The sequence below is a fragment of the Pan paniscus genome, chromosome 16 (genome assembly GCF_029289425.2).
Source record: "Pan paniscus chromosome 16, NHGRI_mPanPan1-v2.0_pri, whole genome shotgun sequence".
In the NCBI taxonomy this organism is placed as follows: domain Eukaryota; kingdom Metazoa; phylum Chordata; class Mammalia; order Primates; family Hominidae; genus Pan; species Pan paniscus.
The window spans coordinates 33,710,557-33,734,906 of NC_073265.2; the positions used below are offsets into that span (position 1 = coordinate 33,710,557).

The following is a 24,350-nucleotide window of genomic DNA, read 5'->3' on the forward strand; positions in this document are numbered from 1 at the left end:
GTAAGCTAGAAAAAAAGAAAATGTTATTAAGAAAATCATAAGGAAGAGAAAATATGTTTACTATTTAAATGGAAGTAGAGCATCATAAAGGTCTTATCCTCATTATCTTCTAGGCTGAGGAAGAGGAGGGGTTGGTCTTTCTGTCACAGAGGTGGCAGAAAATTTGTGTATTAATGGACCAATACAATTCAAATCCAGGTTGTTCAAGGATCAGCGTACTTCTTTTGACAGTGAATTGTTTCTTTCATTCCCATTGCCCAGGCTAGAGTGCAGTTGTACAGTCACAGCTCACTGCAGCCTTGACTTCCTGGCTCAGGTGATGCTCCCACTTCATCATCCCAAGTAGCTGGGACTACAGGCTTTTGCCACTATGTCTGGCTAATTACTTGAATTTTTTAATAGAGGCAAGGCTTCACCGTGTTGCTCAGGCTGGTCACAAACTCCTGGTCTCAAGCTGTTTGCCTGCCTGGACCTCTCAAAGTGTGAGCCACTGAGCCTGGCTGAATTGTTTCTGTTAATGTGGTTTTGTGTTAAATTATACTTTTTGTCCTTCTTTAGTAGCTTAATCTCTGTTGGTCAGCAAATTTTGGCTCATGTCAACTGGAACAGCAGTCCCCAACCGTTTTGGCACTAGCAGCTGGTTTCAGGGAAGACAATTTTTCCAGGGACCAGGTCAGCCAGGGTGGGGTTTAGTTAATGGTTTGGGGATGAAATTGATCCACCTCAGATCATCAGGCATCAGATTCTCATGAGGAGCACACTGTGTAGATCCCTTTATATGCACAATTCACACTAGAGTTCGTGCTCCTATGAGAATTTGCTAATATTGATCTGACAGGAGATAGGGCTTAGGCAGTAATGCTTCCTGGCTCACCGCTCACCTCCTTCTCTGTGGCCTCATTCCTAACAGGCCATGGACTGTACCGTTCCATGGCCCAGAGGCTGGGGACTCTTGAACTAGAACACTCAGGCCTTTTTTTTTTTTTTTTTCTGAGACGGAGTCTTGGTCTGTTGCCCAGGCTGGAGTGCAGTGGCACAATCTCAGCTCACTGCAACCTCTGCCTCTTGGGTTCAGCGATCCTTGTCCTCAGCATCCCAAGTAGCTGGGACTATAGGTGTGTGCCACCATGCCCAGCTAATTTTTGTGTTTTTGTAGAGATGGGGTTTCACCATGTTGCCCAGGCTGGTCTTGAACTCCTGGCCTCAAGTAATCTGCCCACCTCAGCCTCCCAAAGTGTTGGGATTACAGGCGTGAGCCATCGTGCCCAGCCACTCAGGAGGATTTTTCTATAGAAATTTTTGTCCAAGTTTCTTTTTTTGTTTTAGCTAAATCTAAGATCTTTCATTAATGCCTCATTACTCAAAGATGTTACATAAGATCGGGCAAAAATCTGTTTGTAAGCTAATGTTGATTGATTGATGAGACGAAATCTTGCTCTGTCGCCCAGGTTGGAATGCAGTGGCACGATGTCAGCTCACTGCAACCTCCGCCTCTTGGGTTCAAGTGATTCTCCTGCCTCAGCCTCCCGAGTAGCTGGGACTACAGGCGCCTGCCACCATACCTGGCTGATTTTTGTATTTTTAGTAGAGACGGGGTTTTGCCATGTTGGCCAGGCAGGTCTTGAACTCCTGACCTCAAGTGATCTGCCCACCTCAGCCTCCCAGAGTGCTGGGATTACAGACATGAGCCACTGTGCCGGGCTGTCTTATTTATTAATTAACATTTTTGGGTAAGGTTTTTCATACAGCTACAAATTCACTTTATTGTGCGTAACTGAACTCAGATTTTAAAAATCATATTCTATAAGATTATTATTGAAATTAATATTTGAATGCTTTACTAAAATCGGAGTGAAATCAGAATTGTCTTTTCCCAGACAACTAATCCTGTGTTAGGAGTAAATAATGTGGTTAATTTGTCACATATTAGTCTTAATGAGCTTATATGGCTTTTAATTATTGTTGCTTTCTTATCTACAATGTCATAAACCATATTCTTAATCACATATTCTAAAATTGCGTTGAGTGTCTAGACAATGCTTGCTTACGTATGTATCTTAAATACAGTGTCATTGTCTTTTTCAAAATTTGGGTAGGAGTTCACAGCTAAAACCTATTGAATATTAACCATCTTTTGATGTTTTATAGGTGAGAACAACAGACTTAGTGAATTTAGGTAACTTGCAGTGTCAATAGTAACAATAACAACAATAATTATAATAATAACCTACCCAGGTTAAAAAATAATAGTGAAGACCAATACGACGGCTTTTACTTTTTTTCTTTTGAGATGCAGTTTCACTCTTGTTGCCCAGGCTAGAGTGCAATGGCATGATCTCTGCTCACTGCAACCTCCACCTCCTGGGTTCAAGCGATTCCCCTGTCTCAGCTTCCCGAGTAGCTGGGACTACAGGCATGTACCACTACGCCCGCAACAGCTCTTACTTATAGTTATTGAGCAGTTACTATTTGCCAAGCACTGTCCTCAGTGTTTAAAGTGTAATAATTTAAGCCTTACAAACCATATGAGATAGGTGTTACTTTTATATTACAAATGAGGAAGCTGAGGCACAGAGAGGTTAAATAATAACTTGCGCAAAGTTACTTAGTTTTAAGTGGCAAAGCTGGATCCTAGTTTACCTGGCTCCAGAGCCTACACTCCTAACCACTTTATACTACTGCATCTCCAATAAGTGGTGCTGCTAGGATTTAAACCCATATGTATTTAACTGATACCTGTATTCTTTCTCCTTTATTATTGTCTGTCAAAGTGGCTGGACACTGTCTAGAAGTCCAAGAACAAGATGTTGGCCAACATGCTTCCTTCTTAGATCTCTGTTCTTGACTTATAGATGGCTGCCCCTCACACCCCTCACATGGTCAGTCTTCGGTCTGTGTATGGTCTGTGTCTGCAGCTTTACAGACACTGGTCATACTTCTTTAGGGGCCACCTGAAGAAATCCTCCTTTTTTTGTGTGTGTATGTGAGACAGAGTCTCGCTCTGTCGCCCAGGTTGGAATGCAGTGGCGCTGTCTCAGCTCATTGCAACCTGTCTCCTGGATTCAAGCGATTTCTCGTGCCTCAGCCTCCTGGATAGCTGGAATTACAGGCGTGTGCCACCACACCTGGCTACTTTTTGTATTTTTAATAGAGATGGGGTTTCTCCATGTTGCCCAGGCTGGTCTTGAACTCCTGACCTTAAGTGATCTGCCTGCCTTGGCCTCCCAAAGTGCTGGGATTACAGGCGTGAGCCACCACACCTGGCCAAGAAAACCCTTTTAATTACTTTTTTAAAGGCCCTATCTTCAAATACGGTCACGTTCTGAAGTATTCAGGTTAGGGCTTCAACATAAACTTTGGGATAACACTATTCAGTGTGAATGAAATCTTTGGTCTCTCAAATACAGATTTTGTGATTCAAAGACTTCAGATTTATGAAATTATCAGCAAGATTATTCAGGAATTGTTCGTGTGCAGCCTTTCTGCTTTTTAGCACAATGAGATTTCTAATATGTAATTGAAGGCCTCACAACTAAAATATATTTGTTTTCTACCATGAATCTCTGTATTTTTCCAAATATGGCATTTCCAGAGTTTTCCTCATAACAAAATGACCTTTTCCTCTATTCTTAACTAAATGATGTTACAGTTAAGGATCATAAATTTCCATATGAATGCAGTTTTAATGAAATACCTGTTTTTAGACCTTTTAACTGTGGTCTACAAAAAGAAACACATGGTAATACTTTCATGTGAAACAAAAATCACCCTTAATTTATGTGATGTGCTCTTATTTTTCTTTTCTGTTTTGTTTCTTCTTCTAAAGGTGATTGTATTAATTTAAATTGATTTGATAATACATTAATGGGTTAAATTTCTTAGTTTGAAAAACATGATTAGATGAAGATTTTTGTTCAGAATCTTTAACTCTGATTTGCCAAACTGTAGTTTTATTTGGGAATTTTCCTCCTCCTCTTTTTTTTTTTTTTGGACGGAGTCTTGCTCTGTCGCCCAGGCTGGAGTGCAGTGGTACAAGCTGGGCTCACTGCAACCTCCATCTGCTGGTTTTAAGCGATTCTCCTGCCTCACCTGAGTAACTGGGATTACAGGCATGTGCCACCATGCCTGGCTAATTTTTTGTATTTTTAGTAGAGACAGGGTTTCACCATGTTGGCCAGGCTGGTCTGGAACTCTTTTTTTTTTAAAAGATGGAGTCTCACTCTCACCCAGGCTGGAGTGCAGTGGGACCATGTTGGCTCACTGCAACCTCCATCTCCTGGGTTCAAGCAATTCTCCTGCCTCAGCTTCCTGAGTAGATGGGATTACAGGCACCCACTACCACGCCTGGCTAATTTTTTTATATTTTTAGTAGAGACGGGGTTTCACCATGTTGGCCACGCTGGTCTCGAACTCCTGACCTCAGATGATCCACCCACCTCAGCCTCCCAAAGTGCTGGGATTACAGGCGTGAGCCACCGTGCCTGGCCAGAACTCTTGACCTCAAGTGATTCACCCGCCTTGGCCTCCCGTAATAGGATTACAGGCATGAGCCACCACGCCTGGCCTTATTAAGTTTCTTTAACTACTTGATTAATTGAAGTAATTTGCCACTTACTATGGAATGAAAAAAAATCAGCTCAGACTAACTGGTGGAATTTATGGAGGAAACGACAGTTTAAGATTCATTCATATTCATTCATTCTCTTCCCACCACCACACACACAAGCATGTATTTATATTTAGTCATGTGTCACTTGACAATCTGAAATGCATTAATTGGCAATTTTGTCATCATGTGAACATCATAGTACTTATGTGAATCTAGATGGTGTATTCTACTACTTATCTAGGCTATGTGGTATAGCTTTTTGCTCCTAGGCTACAAACCTGTACAGAATGTTACTGTACTGATTGGCCGGGCGCGGTGGCTCACGCCTATAATCCCAGCACTTTGGGAGGCCGAGGCGGGCGGATCATGAGGTCAGGAGATCGAGACCACAGTGAAACCCTGTCTCTACTAAAAATACAAAAAAAAAAAAAATTAGCTGGGCGTGGTGGCGGGCGCCTGTAGTCCCAGCTACTCAGGAGGCTGAGGCAGGAGAATGGCGTGAACCTGGGAGATGGAGCTTGCAGTGAGCTGAGATTGCACCACTGCACTCCAGCCTGGGTGACACAGTGCGACTCCGTCTCAACAAAACAAAACAAAACAAAACATAATGTTACTGTACTGATTATCATGGGCAGTTGTAACACAATTTTAAGTATTTATATTTCTCAGCATAGCTAAACATAGAAAAGATACAGTAAAAATAGAGTATTATAATCTTACGAGACCACTGTTCTATATGTGGTCTGCTGTTGACTGAAACATTGTATGGCACATGATTCTATTTCCTTGCTCTGTCTGCTGAACTGTGTGCACATAGCACCCAGATCTTGGTTTCTAAATACTGTTCTCCACTAAAGGAACTAGGGTTCTGTCTTGTTTGATGCATATATAATTATGTCATATGCCAAATAATGAGAGTTTTGCTTACCCTTTGTCATCACTGGGACTTATTTTTTTCTTCACTTATTACATTGGTTAGGATCTGTATTACCATGTTCAGTAGCAGTGGTGAGAACAACACCCTTGCCTTGTCCTTAGGGGAAGAGAATTTGTTTTACCATTAGGTATGATGTTAGCTAGATGTTTTTCTTAGTTATCTTTTATTAGTTTGTGGAAGTTCTCTTCTATTCCTGTTTGTAAAATGTTTTTATTTTGTTGTTGAGTTTTCTCAAAGGCTTTTTGGCTTCAGATTTCTCTTATTCTTTTCTTATTTATTTATTTATTTATTATTTTTTTTTTGAGATGGAGTCTCACTCTCTCGCCCAGGCTGGAGTACAGTGGTGCGATCTCAGCTCACCACAACCTCTGCCTCCTGGGTTCAAGCAATTCTCCTGCCTTAGTCTCCCAAGTAACTGGGATTACAGGCACGTGACACCATGCCTGGCTAATTCTTTGTATTTTTAGTAGAGATGGGGTTTCACCATCTTGGCCAGGCTGGTCTTGAACTCCTGACCTCAAGTGATCTACTCGCCGCAGCCTCCTGAAGTGCTGGGATTACAGGCGTGAGCCACTGTGGCAGGCCCCTCTTATTCTTTTAATGTAGAGTAGTACATAAATTTTTTTTTGAATGGAAATCGTAACTTGGAGTTGATTTGCTGGGGATTTTTTTTTTTTTAAGAATTTTTATATCTGTATTCATGGAGGATTTGTTCTGTAGTTTTGTCTTGATTTGTAATGTTTTTAAATTTTGGGATTAAGATTAAGCTGGTGCCATAAAACAAGTTGAGGACTGTTCCTCCTCTTCTGAAAGAGCTTGTGTTCGATTGGTATTATTTCATTCTTAAATATTTGGCAGAATTCACTGTTGAATTCTGGAGTGGGATTTCTAAAATGTAACTGGAATTTTCTTTGTGGGATATCTTTTACGGTAATTTAGTTTCTCTAATATAGATGAGATTATTTAGCTTTTCTCTTTCTTGTTTTAGTCATACATGTTTTTAAGGAATTTAAGTTGATTTATTTGACATCATATTTTGTTGGTATTTATTAATTTAATACTGTCTATAGAATTTGTAATGGTGCTCCTCTTTTCATTCCTGATCTAGATAATTTATTGATCTTTATTTTGATGAGTCTTGCTTGGGTTTATCAATTTCATTATTCGTTCAAAGGGATTTTTAATATTAACTGTTCATTCTGTTTAATTGATTTCCACTATTTTCAGTATTTTCTGTTTTCAGTTTGATTTACTTTTACTTTTGTAGCTTCTGGAAGTGAGAGCTTAAATCAGATATCAGTAAACATTTTCTATAAATATTTCAGGTAAGAAATATTTTAGGCTTTGTGGACAATATTGTCTCTGTTGCAGCTGCTATTCAACTGCCACTGTAGACGGCTACATAAATGAATGAACATGGCTTTGGACACTGGTACAGTAGTTCCCCCCATCTTTGGTTTTGTGTTCCATAGTTTTAGTTACCTGTGGTTGCCAGGGTCTGAAAATATTAAATGGGAAATTTCAGAAATAATTGGTAAGTTTTAAATTAGTCACCTTTCTGAGTAGCATGATAAAATCTTACATCATCCTGCTCCATCCCAACTGGGACATTAATCATCCCTTTGCCCAAGTATCACTCCTGTTAGTCACTTAGTAGCTTTCTTGTTTATCATATCAGCTGTGTAGATACCACTCTGTTTGTATTCAATTAATCCTTATTTTACTTAATAATGGCCCCAGAGTACAAGACTAGTGATGCTGATAATTGTTCTATTTTATTGGTAATCTCTTACTGTGTCTAATTTATAATTCAAGGTTTATCATAGGTGTATATATATGGAGGAAAAAACAGTATATGTAGTGTTTGGCACTGTCTGTGGTTTCAGGCAACCACTGGAGGGTTTTGAAAGGTGTCACGTGAGCATAAGGGGGAACTACTGTATTTGAATTTCATATAGTTTTCATGTGCCATGAAATATTATTGTTCTTTTGATGTATTTTCCTCCAACCATTTATAAGTACAAAAAATATTTTTACTTTCTTGCCCATATGAAACAATTAGTGTGCTGAATTTTGCCTATGGCTGTAGCTTGCTACTTCCTTGATTAGAACATTAATTTTACACTATTCTTTTTTTCTAATGTAGGTATTTAAAGGTATGAATTTTAAAGTACTCCTTTCTCTATATGCCATATATTTTGATACATTATTTTTTATTCATTTTTCTTGTGATTTATTTTGACCCATGGATTATTCATTTCGATTCAAGAGTATTAATATACTCTGTATAATTTGATTTCTTTGGTATTTTTTGGTACTTATTAGCACATATTCTATCTTGTTGAATGTTCTATATGTATTTGGGAATATATGTGATATTTCGGAGTTGTTCAGTGCAGTATTCTATAAATATCAATTAGATCCAATTGGTTGATAATATTCTAATTTTCTATATCTTCTTTTAAAGTGAAAGCAAGTTTATTAAAGAAGTAAAGAAACAAAAGAATGGTGGCCGGGCGCGGTGGCTCACACCTGTAATCCCAGCACTTTGGGAGGCCGAGGTGGGTGGATCACAAGGTCAGGAGATCGAGACCTTCCTGGCTAACACAGTGAAACCCTGTCTCTACTGAAAATACAAAAAAATTAGCCGGGTGTGGTGGCAGGCACCTGTGGTCCCAGCTACTTGGGAGGCTGAGGCAGGAGAATGGCGTGAACCCGGGAGGCGGAGCTTGCAGTGAGCCGAGATCACGCCACTGCACTCCAGCCTGGGCAACACAGCGAGACTCTGTCTCAAAAAAAAAAAAAGAATGGCGACTGCATAGTCAGCTATCTTATTTTTTCATGTACTTGTTTTATTGGTTATTAAGAGAGGGATGTTAAAATCACTTATTTTTGTGCATTTGTCTACTTCACTTATCTGTCAATATTTGCTTCATGTATGTTGAAGCTTCATGTATTTATAAGCGTATGACTTGTTCTTATTAATATTATGATGTATCTCATTATCTCAAGTGATATTATTTATTTTGAAGTTTATTTTAATATTGATATAGCCATACAGTTTTCTTACTTACAATTTGCATGATATATGTTTTTCCAGCCTTTATAAAACCTGTGTATATATATTTACATTGGCTTTTTTTTTTATTTTAAAGACAGAGTCTCGCTCTGTCACCCTGGCTGGAGTGCAGCTGCGCAATCTTGGCTCACTGCAACCTCCACCTCCTGGATTCGAGCAGTTCTCCTACCTCAGCCTCCCGAGTAAGTGGGATTACAGGCACCTGCCACCACTCCCAGCTAATTTTTATATTTTTAGTAGAGACAGTGTTTTACCATGTTGGCCAGACTGGTCTTGAACTCCTGACCACAGATGATCCACCAACCTTGGCCTCCTAAAGTGCTGGGATTACAGGCGTGAGCCACCACGCCTGGCCTACATTGGCATATTTTGTCTATTTATATTTAATGTAATTATTAATATGTTTGAGTTTAAAGTCTTCTATCTTACTGTGTATTCTGGATTTGTCCCATCTTTTGTTTCTCTTTTCCTTTCCTGTCATTTGAGTGAACTAGCTATTTTTTAGAATTTTATTTATCCTCCTATATCCTATATTGACTTCTCAAAAAAAAACCTTAAACACAATAAAATACACCTGTTGAAAGTGTTTGTTTTCTTGAATTCTGACAGATTTATGCACATGACCAAAAAGTATCCTTATTTTATACCCAACATCACCTGAGACAACCACTGATCTTTCTGTCATTATAGAGTTTCATAGGATTATAATCAGTTTATCTTGCTTCCTTCACACACACAACATACATTTTTTGGTTTCTTCCGCGTTACCACATGTATCTGTAGTTTATTCCTTCCCCTCCCCTCCCCGAGTAGTATTCCTGTGTGTGAGTCTACCACAATTTGTCTATTTAAGTTGTTTCTGTTTTTTGGCTATTATAAATAAAGTTGTTAGGAATATTTGGATAAATAAGATTGATATTGCTGGATCATAAGATGTATGCTTAACTTCTTTGTAGCAGCTTTATTGAGATATAATTTATATACCAGAAAATTCACCCATTTTTTTGGAGTGTAGAAGCTTTTATTTACTTATTATTTTTTGATATAAAAAGCTGTACTTAATGTATACAGCTCTATGAGTTTGGGGATAAATATATTCCTGTGAAACCATCACCATCATCAAGGCCATCAACGTATCTGTCACCTCCCAGAGTTTACCCTGCCCCTTTATTATGATCTGCTATCTTAGAAAACTTTAAATATGTAATATAGTATAGTGAAGTATAGGCACAGCACTATGTTGTATAGTAGTATCATTCATTCATTCATTTAAAGTATAAATTCAGTAGCTTTTAGTACATGCACAGAATTGTGCAACCATTGCCTCAACTTTAGAATATTTTCATCACCCTCAAAAGAAACCTCTAGCTCCTAAATTTCCCCTTCCTCTCTAGCCCTAAGCAGTCACTAATCTGCTTCCTGTCTCTATGGATTTTGCTATATTTTGGACATTTCATGTAAATGAAACCATAGTCTATTATGTCTGGCTTCTTTCACTTAGCATGTTTTCAAAGTGCACCCATGGTGCATTTCTTCTCAGGATCTCCTGGGGCTGTGTCCTGGGAATTGAATAAAAATTAAAAAAAAAAAAGAGAAAAAACAAAGTACATCCGTGTTGTGGCATATATTATATCACTATTTCCTTTTTATTGCCAAGTAATATTCTGTTGTATGGATATACCACATTTTGATTATCCATTTATCAATTAATGAACATTTGGATTGTTTTCATATTTTGACCATATGAAGAATGCTGTGAACATTCATGTATACATTTTTGTATGGACATCTGTTTTCCATTGTCTTGGGTAAGAGCTTGAATTGCTGGGTTATATGATAACTTTGTGTTTAGCTTTTTAAGGAACTGCCAGACTGTTTTCCAAAGTGGTTGCACCATTTTACAGTTCCACTAGCAAAATATGAGGATTCCAGTTGTCTTGAGGACAATCAACACTTGTAATTGTCTGTCTTTTTTATTATAGCCATCCTAGTGAGTGTGAAGCAGTATGTCGTAGTTTTGATTTGCATTTCCCTAATGACTGATGGTATGGAGCATCTTTTTTATGTGCTTCTTGGCCATTTACATTTTCTTTAGAGAAATGTCTGGTATTTTAATTGTATTATTTTTATTATTGAATTGTAAGAGGTGGTTTTTTTTGTTTGTTTTTTGTTTTTTTTTGGCATGATCTCGGTTCATTGCAACCTCTGCTTCCTGGGCTCAAGTGATCCTTCAGCTCAGCCTCCTGAGGAGCTGAGAGTACAGGCATGTGCCACTATGCCCAGCTAATTTCTTTCCCCACTTTTTGGAGACAGAGTCTCACTTTGTCGCCCGCTGGAGTGCAGTGGCGCAGTCTCCATTCACTGCAACTTCTACCTCCTGTGTTCAAGCGATTCCCCTGCCTCAGCCCCCTGAGTACCTGGGATTACAGGCACATGCCACCAAGTCCAACTAATTTTTTTTATTTTTAATGGAGACAGGGTTTCACCGGCCCAGGCCGGTTTTGAATTCCTGACCTCAGGTGATCCGCCTGCCTTGGCCTTCCAAAGTGCTGGGATTACAGGCTTGAGTCACTGCGCCAGGCCTAATTTTTGTATTTCTTGTAGAGACAGGGTTTCACTATGTTGCCCAGGCTGGTATCAAACTCCTGGGCTTAAGAGATTGTCCTACCTTGGCCTCCCAAAGTGCTGGGATTACAGGTGTGAGCCACCACACCCAGCCATGAGTTCTTGATATAATCTAGATACAAGTTCCTTTTCAGAGATATGCACATATTTTCTTCTATTCTGTGGACCCTTTCTGAAACACAGAACTTTTACATTTTGATGAAGTCCACTTTGTTTATTTTTTATTTTGTTGCTTGTGCTTTTGGTATATCCAAGAAACTATTGGCAAAATCAGGGTGACAAAGATTTATCCCTAGATTTTCTTTTTTTTTTGAGATGTAATCTCGCTCTATCGCCCAGGCTGGAGTGCAGTGGCACGATCTCAGCTCACTGCAAGCTCCACCTCCTGGGTTCACGCCATTCTCCTGCCTCAGCCTCCCTAGTAGCTGGGACTACAGGCGCCCGCCACCACGCCCAGCTAATTTTTTGTATTTTTAGTAGAGACGGGGTTTCACCGTGTTAGTCAGGATGGTCTCGATCTCCTGACCTTGTGATCCACCCACCCCGGCCTCCCAAAGTGCTGGGATTACAGGTGTGAGCCACTGCGCCCAGCCGTATCCCTAGATTTTCTCATGAGTTTTATACTTTTAGCTCTTTGATACATTTGAGTTAATTTTCATAGATGGTGTGAGGTAAGAAGTCATCTTCATTATTTTGCATGTTCATTTTCATTAAGTCCCAGCACCATTTGTTGAAGACACTTTTTAACTTTTGAGAAACTGCCCAGCTATTTCACCGTCTAACATTCCATTTAACAATTTCAAGCAGTTTCCCTTGCTCACATTCTTACCAGTATTTGATATTGTCAGTCTTTTTAACTTTAGTCTTTCTACAGGGGTAGAGTATCTTATTGTTTTTAACCTGCATTGTTTTAACTTCCATTTCCGAGGCTCAGGTGATCCTCACGCCTCTGCTAGCTGGGACTACAGGTTTGCATCACCACACCAGGCTAATTTTTATATTTTATAAGAGATGGGGTTTCGCCGTGTTGCCCAGGCTGGTCTCCAACTTCTGGGCTCAGGCAGTCTACCTGCCTCGCCTTCCCAAAGTGCAGGGATTACAGGAGTGAGCCACCACCCACAGAATGTTAAGACTCATATAAAAAGGCCGAGATTTAACAGTTTTACAGCTTCATCAAGAACTTTCTTGGGGCCAGGTGCGGTAGCTCACGCCTGTAACGCCTGTAATCCTAGCACTTTAGGAGGCCGAGGAGGGCAGAGGGTGGATTGCCTGAGCTCAGGAGTTCAAGACCAGCTTGGGCAACATGGTGAAACCCTATCTCTACTAAAATACAAGAAATTAGCTGGGCATGGTGGTATAAGCCTGTAGTCCCTGCTACTCAGGAGGCTGAGGCGGGAGATCGCTTGAACCCAGGAGGCGGAGGTTGCAGTGAGTGGAGATCGCACCACTGCACTCCAGCTTGGGTAACAAAGTGAGACTCTGTCGTCTTTGTTTTAAAAAAGAAGAAAGAACTTTCTTGAGAGGAACTGGCTCTCCCAACTTGCTAAACGTGGCAATAAAGAATGCAGTGGGCCGGGCTTGGTGGCTCACGCCTGTAATTCCAGCACTTTGGGAGGCTGAGGCAGGTGGATCACCTGAGGTCAAGAGTTCGAGACCAGCCTGGGCAACATAGTGAAACTCCATCTCTACTAAAAATATAAAAATTAACCGGGCATGGTGGCGCATGCCTGTCATCCCAGCTACTCGGGAGGCTGAGGCAGGAGAATTGCTTGAACCCGGTAGGCAGAGGTTGCAGTGAGCCAAAATCACTCCATTGCACTCTAGCCTGGGTGACTCCATCTCAGAACAAAAGAATACAATGACTGTTGGGTTTCAGTGCCTTGATTTGTCTTAAGGTGCCAGTTACTATATACACCGTTGCTCTTGCATAACTAGCACAAATGTTAACACAAGTTGTTCTAGAATGGACTGAAAGACAATAAATAAATAAATGGATTCACCACTTTTGTTTGTTACCATGCATTCACAGTAACAAAACTCTTTGCTAATTAGTTGGTGCTGGTATCAAATAAATACATGTAGGCAAAATACCAAGTCCGGCCACATTAATAAGGCACAGAAGTACAATTCTCTACATACTAGATATTACTTCTTTTTTTATGTTTGCAGATAAATCTTTCATTCAGTGATTTAACTTAGCATTGGAAAGTGGGAGGGCATGCTTCTTTTACTGACTTTTTATCTAGCAGACTTTCAGCACTATCTACTATGCAAAGATTTATCTCTCTGATATTGTTTACCCCTTTTCAACCAATGCAATGTGATAACTTTAAGATTCTTCAGGCCGGGCACGGTGGCTCACGCCTATAATCCCAGCACTCTGGGAGGCCGAGGCGGGTGGATCACCTGAGGTCAGGAGTTCGAAACCAGTCTGGCCAATATGGTGAAACCCCATCTCTACTAAAAATACAAAAATTAGCTGGGTGTGGTGGTGGGCACCTGTAATCCCAGCTACTCGGGAGGCTGAGGCAGGAGAATCGCTTGAACGTGGGAGGTGGAGTTTGCAGTGAGCTGAGATCATGCCACTGCACTCCAGCCTGGGCAACAGAACAAGACTTCGTCTCAAAAAAAAAAAAAAAGATTCTTCAGACGCTTTTTCATTTTTAGTTTGAAAAACCGTAACCACTTTTTGCTTTTAAAGAACTCATTATGTATATATTTAAAGTATTAAATTCCTTTTTAAAAAACTCATTCTCAAATGACAGTATACTAAATTGTCACCATTTAAATATGTCTCATCTATTTAAGTATGTTCTATTACGTAAGATGTAGTAAGGCAACCTTATGCAGCCAAAGGGAAGATATCTTTATCATGCTTTCATTTGCTATTGACAATTGCATCAAGAGTCTCTGGAATAGATTTACTGCTTTGTGAGTCAGAGAATCCTGATATGTCAGTTTCTTATTTTTCAGCAGTGCACCAATGGATTGAAATCACAGCTCTTCTTACCTCCCTGTTGTAACCTAATGATTCATTATTAAGTATTAAAAAGTTACATTTTTTTTTATTTTGAGATGGAGTCTTCGCTCTGTCGCCCAGGCTGGAGTGCAGTGGCACGATCTCGGCTCACTGCCAGCTCCACCTCCCGGGTTCATGCCATTCTCCTGCCTCATCCTCCTGAATAGCTGGGACTACAGGCACCCACCACCACGCTGGCTAATTTTTTGTATTTTTTAGTAGAGATGGGGTTTCACTGTTAGCCAGGATGGTCTCGATCTCCTGACCTCGTGATCCACCCGCCCTGGCCTCCCAAAGAGCTGGGATTACAGTCGCGAGCCACTGCACCCGGCCACAAATTTTATTTTAAAATATTACTAAATTCTGAAATAACTTTTATGTAAAACTTAAAATTTAGAAGCAAATGTATTTTAAATGAATATATTATTGCAAAGCAAAAGCAGAAGAGTACTCTTGCTGTGTTTTCACATAAATATATATATACAGTCAGGTGCCAGGTAATGATGTTTAGGTCAGCATGGACCACCTTATGGTCCAATAAGGTTATAATACCATATTTTTACTGTACTTTTTTCTGTGTTTAGGTACATGAGTACTTAACATTTTGTTATAATTGCCTACAGTATTCAGTATAGTAGTTTGCTGAACAGGTGGGTTGCCTAGGAGCGATAGGTGTGTGGTAGATAATATCATCTTGGTTTGTGTAAATACGCTGTATGATTGTACAGTGATGGAATTGCTAAAGATGCTTTTCTCAAAACATATCCCAGTTGTTATGTGATGCATTACTTTATATAGAAAAATTTTGAAATTGCAAAATAATAATTTACTAAATCATAATGAAGTTACAGAGATTATAGCAGGTATAACTAGATAATTAGTAAGAGCACAGTAGAAGTGCACAACACAAGGTTGGGCACCATGGCTTATGCCTTTAATCCTAGGACTTTGGAAGGCTGTGGTGAAAGGATCGCTTGAGCCCAGGATTTCGAGACCAACCTGTGCAACATAGTAAGACCTCGTCTTTTCAAAAACTTTTAAAAACAAATTAGTCGAGCGTGGTGCAGCACACCTGTAGTCCCAGCTACTTTAGAGGCTGAGGTGGGAGGATCACTTGATCCCAGGAGACAAAGGCTGCAGTGAGGTGAGATTGTGCCACTGCACTCTAGCCTGAGTGACAGAGCAAGACCCTGTCTTTAATAAAAAGGGGAGAAAAGGGGGCCAGGTGCAGTGGCTCATACCTGTGATCCCAGCACTTTGGGAGGCCAAGGTGGGTGGTTCCCTTGATCTCAGGAGTTCCAGACCAGCCTGGGCAACATAGCAAAACCCCGTCTCTGCAAAAAAATTTTGTTTTCAATTTGCTGGACTTGGTGTGTGCCTGTAGTCCCAGCTACTTGGGAGGCTGAGGTGGAAGGATGACTTGAGCCTGGGAGGTCAGGGCTGCAGTTAGCTAAGATCGTGCCATTGCACTCCAGCCTTGGTGACAGGGCAAGACCCTGTCTTTTAAAAAAAAAAAAAAAGTACTTGCCAGGCACGGTGGCTCATGCCTGTAATCCCACCACTTTGGGAGGCCAAGGTGGGCAGATAACCTGAGGTCGGGAGTTCGAGACCAGCCTGACCAACATGGAGAAACCCTGTCTCTACTAAAAATACAAAAAATTAGCTGGGCATGGTGGCGCATGCCTGTAATCCCAGCTACTTGGGAGGCTGAGGCAGGAGAATCACTTGAACCTGGGAGGCAGAGGTTGTGGTGAGCCAGGATCGTGCCATTGCACTCCATCCTGGGCAGCAAGAGCGAAACGTAGTCTCAAAAAAAAAAAAAATACTTAACACAAAGATCTTTTATATGTATTCACATATTTTCCATTATGTTATTCACCCAATGCATTTAGGATTTTATCTGGTACTATTTATCTGATGCCTGCAGAACTTTATTTAGTATGTGTTTCTCACCAATTTTCTTAGTTTTATGTCTACATTTTTTGAGCACATACTCATTACATGCTATCCTTTATTCAAATTTGGCTTAGTTCTACAGGTTCTCCATCTGTTTGATGTGCTTGATGTTTATGCTTAGTCTTAGCATCATTGTCTGAAGCTCATTTTTGTAGTGAATTCCTTGGAAAAGATTGGTGGGGCTGAGCATGGTGGCTGACACCTGTTATCCCAGCACTTTTGGGAGGCTGAGGCAGGCAGATCACCTGAGGTCAGGAGTTTGAGACCAGCCTGGCCAATATGGTGAAACCGTCTCTACTAAAAAAGAAAATACAAAAATTTCCTCAGCGTGGTGGCAGGCACCTGTAATCCCAGCTTCTCGGGAGGCTGAGGCAGGAAAATCGCTTGAACCCGGGAGGTGGAGGTTGCAGTGAGCTGAGATTGCACCACTGCCCTTCAGCCTGGGCGAGAAGAGCAAGACTCTGTCTCAAAAAAAAAAAAAAAAAAAAAAAAGGACTCATGAGAAGCATATTCTGAGCTTTTGCATGTTGATAACAGTGCCCTATATGCTTGAAAATCAGTTTTGCTGGATATAAAATCCTTAACTCACATTTTTTCTTGGTTATTTTAAATGTTATTCTATTTTCTTCCAACATGAAAAGCGTTTCTGTCAAATGTTTGATAATATAATTTTTTTTAAGTTGCTAAATTAGAACATGTCTTGGATTGAGCTGGGGCTTGGTGGCTCAGGCCTGTAATCCCAGCACTTTGGGAGGCCAAGGCAGGCAGATCACTTCAGGTCAGGAGTTCAAGACCAGCCTGACCAACATGGTGAAACCCTGTCTCTACTAATAATACAAAAATTAGCTGGGCGTGGTGGCAGGCGCCTGTAATCCCAGCTACTTGGGAGGCTGAGGCGGAATTGCTTGAACCCAGGAAGCGGAGCCACTGACTGCACTTCAGCCTGGGTGACGGCTGTCTAGCCTGTCTCAAAAACAAATAAAAAATAATAAAACGTGTCTTGAATTGACATGCCACTCCTGGCTTTTACATTTTCTTCATTTGTTTTTATGTCTGTCTTCATTTCTTTAAAAAAAAAAAAAAAAAGTTTTCTCCCTTGCCAGGTGTGCTGGCCAACAGCTATAGTCCTGGCTATTCAGGAGGTTGAAGCAGGAGGATTGCTTGAACCTGGGAATTTGAGACCAGTTTGGGCAACTTAGTGAAACCCTGGCTCTCAAAAAAACAAAATTGTTCATTTTACCCTCTTTCTTATAAGGTATAATCTTTTGTTTACTCTCTTGGGCCCCTTGTAGTATAGTCTTTATTTCTGAAATGATTTGTAAAAATTTTTGAATTTTTTTGTCCTGTTTCTTAGTTTCTGAGTTTTTCTTCCTCTGCTGTATGTCTCATATTTTCTTTCCTTTTTTTTTTTTTTTTTTTTTGAGACAGGATCTTGCTCTGTTGCCCAGGTTGCAGTGGCATGATCATGGCTCACTGCAGTCTCAAACTCCTGTGCTCAGGTGATCCTCTTGCCTCAGCCTCTTTGAGTTGCAGGGACTATAGGCACATGCCACCATGATTGGCTAATTTTTAAATTTTTGTGTAGAAATGGGATCTTGCTGTGTTGCCCAAGCTGATCTCAGACTCCTGGCCTCAAGTGAGGCTCCTGCCTCGACCTCCCAAAGTGCTAGAATTACAGACGTGAGCCTCCACACCAGCCTCATATTTTCTTATTTTGCCTGATTTTGAAATAGGAGATTATAATTTTTATCTTTTCCCTATGCATCTTTTTCTGACACGTGTTCTTTATCTATAGAGGTATTGTTCTGCTCCACGTGTGTTTCATTATAGTAGTTTTGTGTGGGATTTGATATCTATACTTTCTTGCTCATTTTTATGTGAAATTAGTTTTTCTGAATTTTCAGAAAGTTATGTAGTTCAGGGTATCTCTTTGAACAAATTTTGTTTTTATGTAGTGTTTTTAAATATTGGTGATGCTTTTTGAGTTTTGTCTTTTATTTCTACCGTGTGTTTATTTGGAATTTCTCTTTCTTTTCTCTCTGTGCCTGCCCTACTCACATTTGATTCCACTCCCAATACTTCCTCCTAAGTATGGAAACTTGTTCTAGAAGGGGGCCATAGTTGGTCAGTTTCAAGAGTTCATAGGAGCAGACTGTTCCTGTCATTTCAATTCTAGCCATAGACCCCCTATGCTATTGGATTGGACAGCAACTCCCCAACTCCCCTCCCCCTTATTTCATTTGCTATTCTCAAATTGGCCTGCCGTGGTTTCCAGTGACTACCTACCTGTTAGGTATTTGGGGCTTCTTTTCTCAGGTGTGCCACCTCACTTGTTGCTTATTTCTGTTTTCCTTTGCACTGGTATATATGGACATTTAGTTATTGTGCCTGTTGGTTTGTTCTCATCTGCTTGCATTTTTGAGTGTGGGGGATACCTTGTCTTCTGGTTTCATTGTAAATGTTGCCCATGGGTTTTTCTTGCCTTTTCAGTTCTCTGTATTTACATGGGGATTCATATATTTAAGAACACCTTCCCATGATTTTCCCCTTAATTACCTATCTTAGAGACAACTTTGAAAAATACAAATTTTGCACTGAGGTGGAAGGATAGCTTGAGGCTAGGAGTTTGAGACCAGCCTGGGCAACATAGTGAGACCCTGTCTCTACAAAAAATAAAAACATTAACAGGGCGTGATGTTATGTGTCTGTATTCCTAGCTGCTTGGGAGGCTGAGGCAGGAAGAATGCTTAAGCTTACGAGTTTGAGGCTGTAGTGAGCCATGACTGTGCTACTACACTCCAGTATGGGCGACAGAGACCCTGCCTCCATGAAAAAAAGAAAAAAGAAAAATACAGATTTTAGAGAAGACATTGTAGGATTATTGTATTTAGTGAAACAGCTTATATAGTAATGTAGAAACTGTGTCTTTCCTAGTTCGTCTTCCTCTTCTAAAAAATCCTACCATGTTCAAAGTATACCCAAATTTTACAGTTGAATGTTCACAGAAGACTAGGATTGGGTGACAAATTGTCTTTCAGAATTGGGTCATCAGGCTGGGCACCATGACTCATGCCTGTAATCCCAGCACTTTGGGAGGCCGAGGCAGGAGGATTGCTTGGGGTTGGGAGTTCAAGACCAGTCTGGACAACATAGCAAGACCCTGTCTCTACTGGGGGGAAATAAAAGGATTGGATCATTAGGCATTTCAGTGAATTATTCTGAAGAGTACGATTTTACTGTCAATGACTGTAGAATTTTAGTCTTGACCTTAATAGCTTCCTCTTCCGTTTTAGACATGTAACCTGAAGTATTTGAATGTGTTCTAAAGTGACCGCCTTATAGTCTGTTCTGCAACAATATGTGGTGCCCCTACAATAATATTATGTAGCTTACTCACTATTGGTAAACAGGGGAGTAGTATCAATAACATAGTAGGGGGGAGGGGTTTGTAGATGATTTTCTTCTAAACCAGACAACAAACTGAATAATTAGAGTTGAATTTGATATTCTCTTCATCAGGAAAGTAAAAAGCCTCCAGTTCAGCTGCTACATAGGCACAAGTCCTTTCACCTGTATTTTTATTTTTATTTTTTGAGATGGAGTTTCACTCTTATTGCCTAGGCTGAAGTGCAATGGCATGATCTCAGCTCACCACAACCTCCACCTCCTGGGTTCAAGCGATTCTTCTGCCTCAGCCGCCCAAGTAGCTGGGATTACAGACATGCACCACCATGCCTGGCTAATTTTGTATTTTTAGTAGAGACAGAATTTCTCTATGTTGGTCAGGCTGGTCCCGAACTCCCAACCTCAGGTGATCCGCCTGCCTCGGCCTCCCAAAGTGCTAGGATTACAGGCTTCAGCCACAGCGCCCGGCCTATTTTTATTTTTAATTAAAACTGATAATCTGCAGCAGATATTCTCTCTCCAGAGAGGTGCACCCTGGTCTAGCAGGGACTCTTCACATGTGGCAGTTTGCATTTCCTTTTGTGCCCAACTTAACAGCATCCCTGCTAGCTTAAAGCTTCACTTTTCCCATAAGCCCCTGTTTCTACTTCATTGTTTTTAGTACCGTTTATTATCCCCTGAGGTAGCATTCCAGCCCTCTTAGCTGCCTTACCTGGTTAGGGATGTCCAAGTTATCTCTGATGGTCCCAGTCGTTGTTGTTTTAGAGACAGGGTCTCACTTTGTTGCCCAGGCTGGGGTGCAGTGGTGCAATCATAGCTCCCTGCAGCCTTGAACTCCTGGGCTCCCACCTAAGTCTCCCAAGTAGCTGAGATTACAGGCATGTGTCACCAAGCCCAGCTCCAATCATTGTTTTTGTTAGTGCTATGGTTACAGAGTTACAGGGGCATGAACTAATCTGCCCCAACATACCTCTCTCCCCTTCTGGACCCATTTTTTCCATAAGTTTTGTTACTTTTATTGTTGCAGAATGCAAGGTTTTCGTGAATGTATGTATGTATGTTATAGCAGCTGTACTAGGACATTTCAGGGGGAGGCTAGGACTTAATGTATTTGAAACTGCTGTATTATTTCTGTTCTTCAAAGACTTTATAAAGAGAGCTCCTGTATTTTTTGATAATGAAGATTCCATGTTTGTGATAGGAGGCTCCCCGATCCTCATTTTAAAATACAGGAGAATAGTACATGGTCAGAATTGGAAGGATTTTATTGTGGATCACTGAGGCATTATTGTATGCTATTGTAATTTTCACCATTTACAATGCCAAGTTTTGTTTCAGAAATAATGCAGCAATATCCAACTTGTAGAAAATGTATGTTAGTGCATTTTATTAGTTGCTGTAGGGTAAAAACATTAAATACAAAAAAGTAGAGATGAGAATGTTGATTATATGTATCAATTATATATAATATATAAATTTGAAGATCTAATCCTTACCAAAAGATTTCAGGTAGTCTCATTAAAGCAGTAAGGAATTATGTAGGGCAGTATTATAGTAATACTAGAAAATCACTCATGTGGCTAGGTGCTGTGGCTCATGCCTGTAATCCCAGCATTTTGGGAGGCCGAGGCAGGCGAATCACGAGGTCAGGAGTTCGAGACCAGCCTGACCAATATGGTGATGCCCTGTCTCTACTAAGAATACAAAAATTAGCTGGGCGTGGTGGTGCGTGCCTATAATCCCAGCTACTCGGGAGGCTCAGGCAGGAGAATCGCTTGAACCCAGGAGGCGGGCGGAGGTTGCAGTGAGGCATGATCGTGCCACTGCACTCTAGCCTGGGTGACAGAGTCAGACTCTGTCTCAAAAAAAAAAAAAGAAAAAGAAAAAATCACTCATGTGCATGACTCTAGAAAAAATTTACAAATGAGGCTGGTCACAGTGGCTTACGCCTGTAATTCCAACCTCGTCTCTACTAAAAATACAAAAATTAGCTGGGCATGGTGGTGGGCGCCTGTAATCCCAGCTACTCGGGAGGTGGAGGCAGGAAAATCGCCTGAACTCAGGAGGTTGAGGTTGCAGTGAGCCAAGATCACACCACTGCACCCCAACCTGGGCAACAGAGGAAAAACTCTGTCTCAAAAAAAAAAAAAAATTTACAAATTAGAAAACTATATATATAAATAGTAAAACATAAATCATCCTAATGGCTGAAAGTATACTATTTTAGTCCATTAGTACTGCAAGAATAGTATAAACTGGTCATGGGTACTTGCCCCATATAAGGTAGCAAATAGAGAGCTTTGTTAAGGGGTAGACTCTATACTATTTATTCTGGTAATTGAATAATTGAGGTAGGCAGTGCGGGTGTGGCAGTGCCAGGCCCCACCTTTATCCCCACCCTCTATTTTTGGGCAATATGTGACTTGCCAGCACATTCAGTGGGGCTCCCTCTCCTACCCTGAGTTGCTTAAGGAAATGATCTCTGTTCTTAAGGACACTTCTAAAAATGAGGGAAAGCTTTTGAAGATTCAGAGCACATTCTATAATTTAATATTTTGATAGCATGGAAAACTTAATGGACCTTGGGGAAGGGATCTGAATTGTAGGGATGCTGTAATTGTATTTGTATATTGTAATTGCATTCATGTTCTTACAGCCCTGTCAAATTTTTTCTGTGTTGATATTACCTATAATTGCATTTTGTTTTTCCTGGATATGAAAAGCAGAGGAAAGTATATTATACCGTATTTTTTCATTTTAATATTGTAACCTATAAGGCAGAATGATTGTGCTTAGTGTGTTTTTTTTCTCTTATATCTTAAGGAAGAGAGAGAAAATCCTTCAAAACGGAGTAGAATTGAACGTGATATAGATAACAATTTGATCACGTCAACACCAAGAGCAGGAGAAAAACCTAACAAACAGATATCTCGAGTAAGACGGAAAAGTCAAGTAAATGGAGGTTTGTTAATATTTAGATACTGTTTTATTTAGGTGTAAGCAGAGATCTCACCTGACACATTTATTATCTATTTTTAAAACTCTACTTTGAGGCCGGGTGCAGTGGCTCATGCCTGTAATCCTCACATTTTGGGAGGCCGAGGTCGGCGGATCATTTGAGGCCAGGAATTTGAGACCAGCCTGGCCAACGTGGCAAAACCCCGTCTCTATTAAAATCACACACAAAAAATTAGCCAGGCGTGGTGGCGCATGCCTGTAATCTCAGCTACTCAGGTGGCTGAAGGTTGAGAATCGCTGGAACCCGGGAGGCAGAGGTTGCAGTAAGCTGAGATTGTGCCACTACACTCCAGCCTGGGTGACAGAGTGAGACTCTGTCTCAAAAACAAAACAAAACTACTTTGAGTAATTTTTGCCTTAATTTTGTAATATTTGTATTATTAGTAACATGAAGTGAAATAAAAATGTGCTAATTTGAATCTTACTTTGAATTAAAGTAAGTAAAGATAGAGTATATACCTTTATGCTATTTAGCATAAAAATGTATGTGGATCAACATTTTGAACATCTAAATAAACTCATTTCTTAAAGCAATAATAATTGTGACTTAATTTAATTGAAATATATACCAAATTTCTTCCTAGATTATTCTACTTAAGAGCTCAGAGGGGACTTGCATCACTTAGTCCAGTAGGTTTCAACTAGGGGTGATTTTTTCCTCCAAGGGACATTTGTCAATATCTAGAGACCTTTTTGGTTGTCACAACTTGTGGAGGGGTGGCTACTAGTGTCTAGCAGGTGGATGTCAGAGATGTTGTTAAACATCCTACAATACACAGGACAGCTCTTCAAAACAAAGAATTATCAGACTGAAATGTCAATACTGCCGCTGTTGATAAACTCTGTCAATACCTTGTTGCATAGCAGAGAAGCTCCTCAAAGTCAAAAAGAAGGAGAATAGCATTAAGGAAAAGCAGAGACAGCTATAAAGAATAACACTTTAGAGCAACAGTCCCCAACCTCTTGGCAGCAAGGACCAGTTTTGTGGAAGACAGTTTTTCCACTGACAGTGATGGGAATGGTTTCAGGATGAAACTGTTCCATCTCAGATCATCAGACATTAGTTAGATTCTCATAAGGATCGCACAACCTAGATCCCTTGCATGTAAAGTTCACAGTAGGGTTCATGTTCCTAAAAGAATCTAATGCAGCAGCTTATCTGCAGATAAGGTAGTAGAGGCAGAGCTCAGGCGTTAATGCTTGTTCACCTCCTGCTCTGCGGCCCAGTTCCTAATAGGCTGCGGACTGGTACCAGTGGGTATGGGGTTAGGGACCCCTGCTTTAGAGTATGGAGTACTATTTTAACCAATGCTATCTTAAACACAGCAGCAATTTCTCCCCTTGTCTCTGCCCAGTGCAGCAATATATCTTTATTGTTAGAAAAAACAAACCAGGAGGGAGAAAAAGACTGAGACAAGACAAGGGGGACAAAATAGAGAAAGAAACAAGTTAAAAGAACCATAGCAAAGAAGGAAATAAGTGTTGTAGACATCAAAAGTTGAGGAGAATCAAAGGATGATTAATTAGAACAGTTGATTGATTTTACTTTTATATTCTTAAAAGATCTGTGGAACATTTTGATTTACAGGAAACTTAAAATTATTTTCCCTAGCCACTCTGAGATGGTGTCTCAGTGTCCATAAGTAATTTTTGACACTGCTATATATAGCCTTTTGCTTCAGTAGAGTTATGTTGCCTCTAT

General features: G+C 40.3%; 1 protein-coding gene across 3 annotated transcripts in view; it reads left to right on the forward strand.

Moving 5' to 3' along the window:
- CTDSPL2 (CTD small phosphatase like 2) overlaps positions 1–24,350 on the forward strand; it is a 100,210-nt gene that overhangs the window by 36,168 nt on the left and 39,692 nt on the right. For all 3 annotated transcript variants that reach the window (XM_003811378.6, XM_055098377.2, XM_008963796.6), the window contains exon 3: positions 22,454–22,592. In XM_003811378.6, coding sequence (XP_003811426.1) covers positions 22,454–22,592 — 139 coding nt within the window. The remainder of the gene's footprint in view (positions 1–22,453; positions 22,593–24,350) is intronic.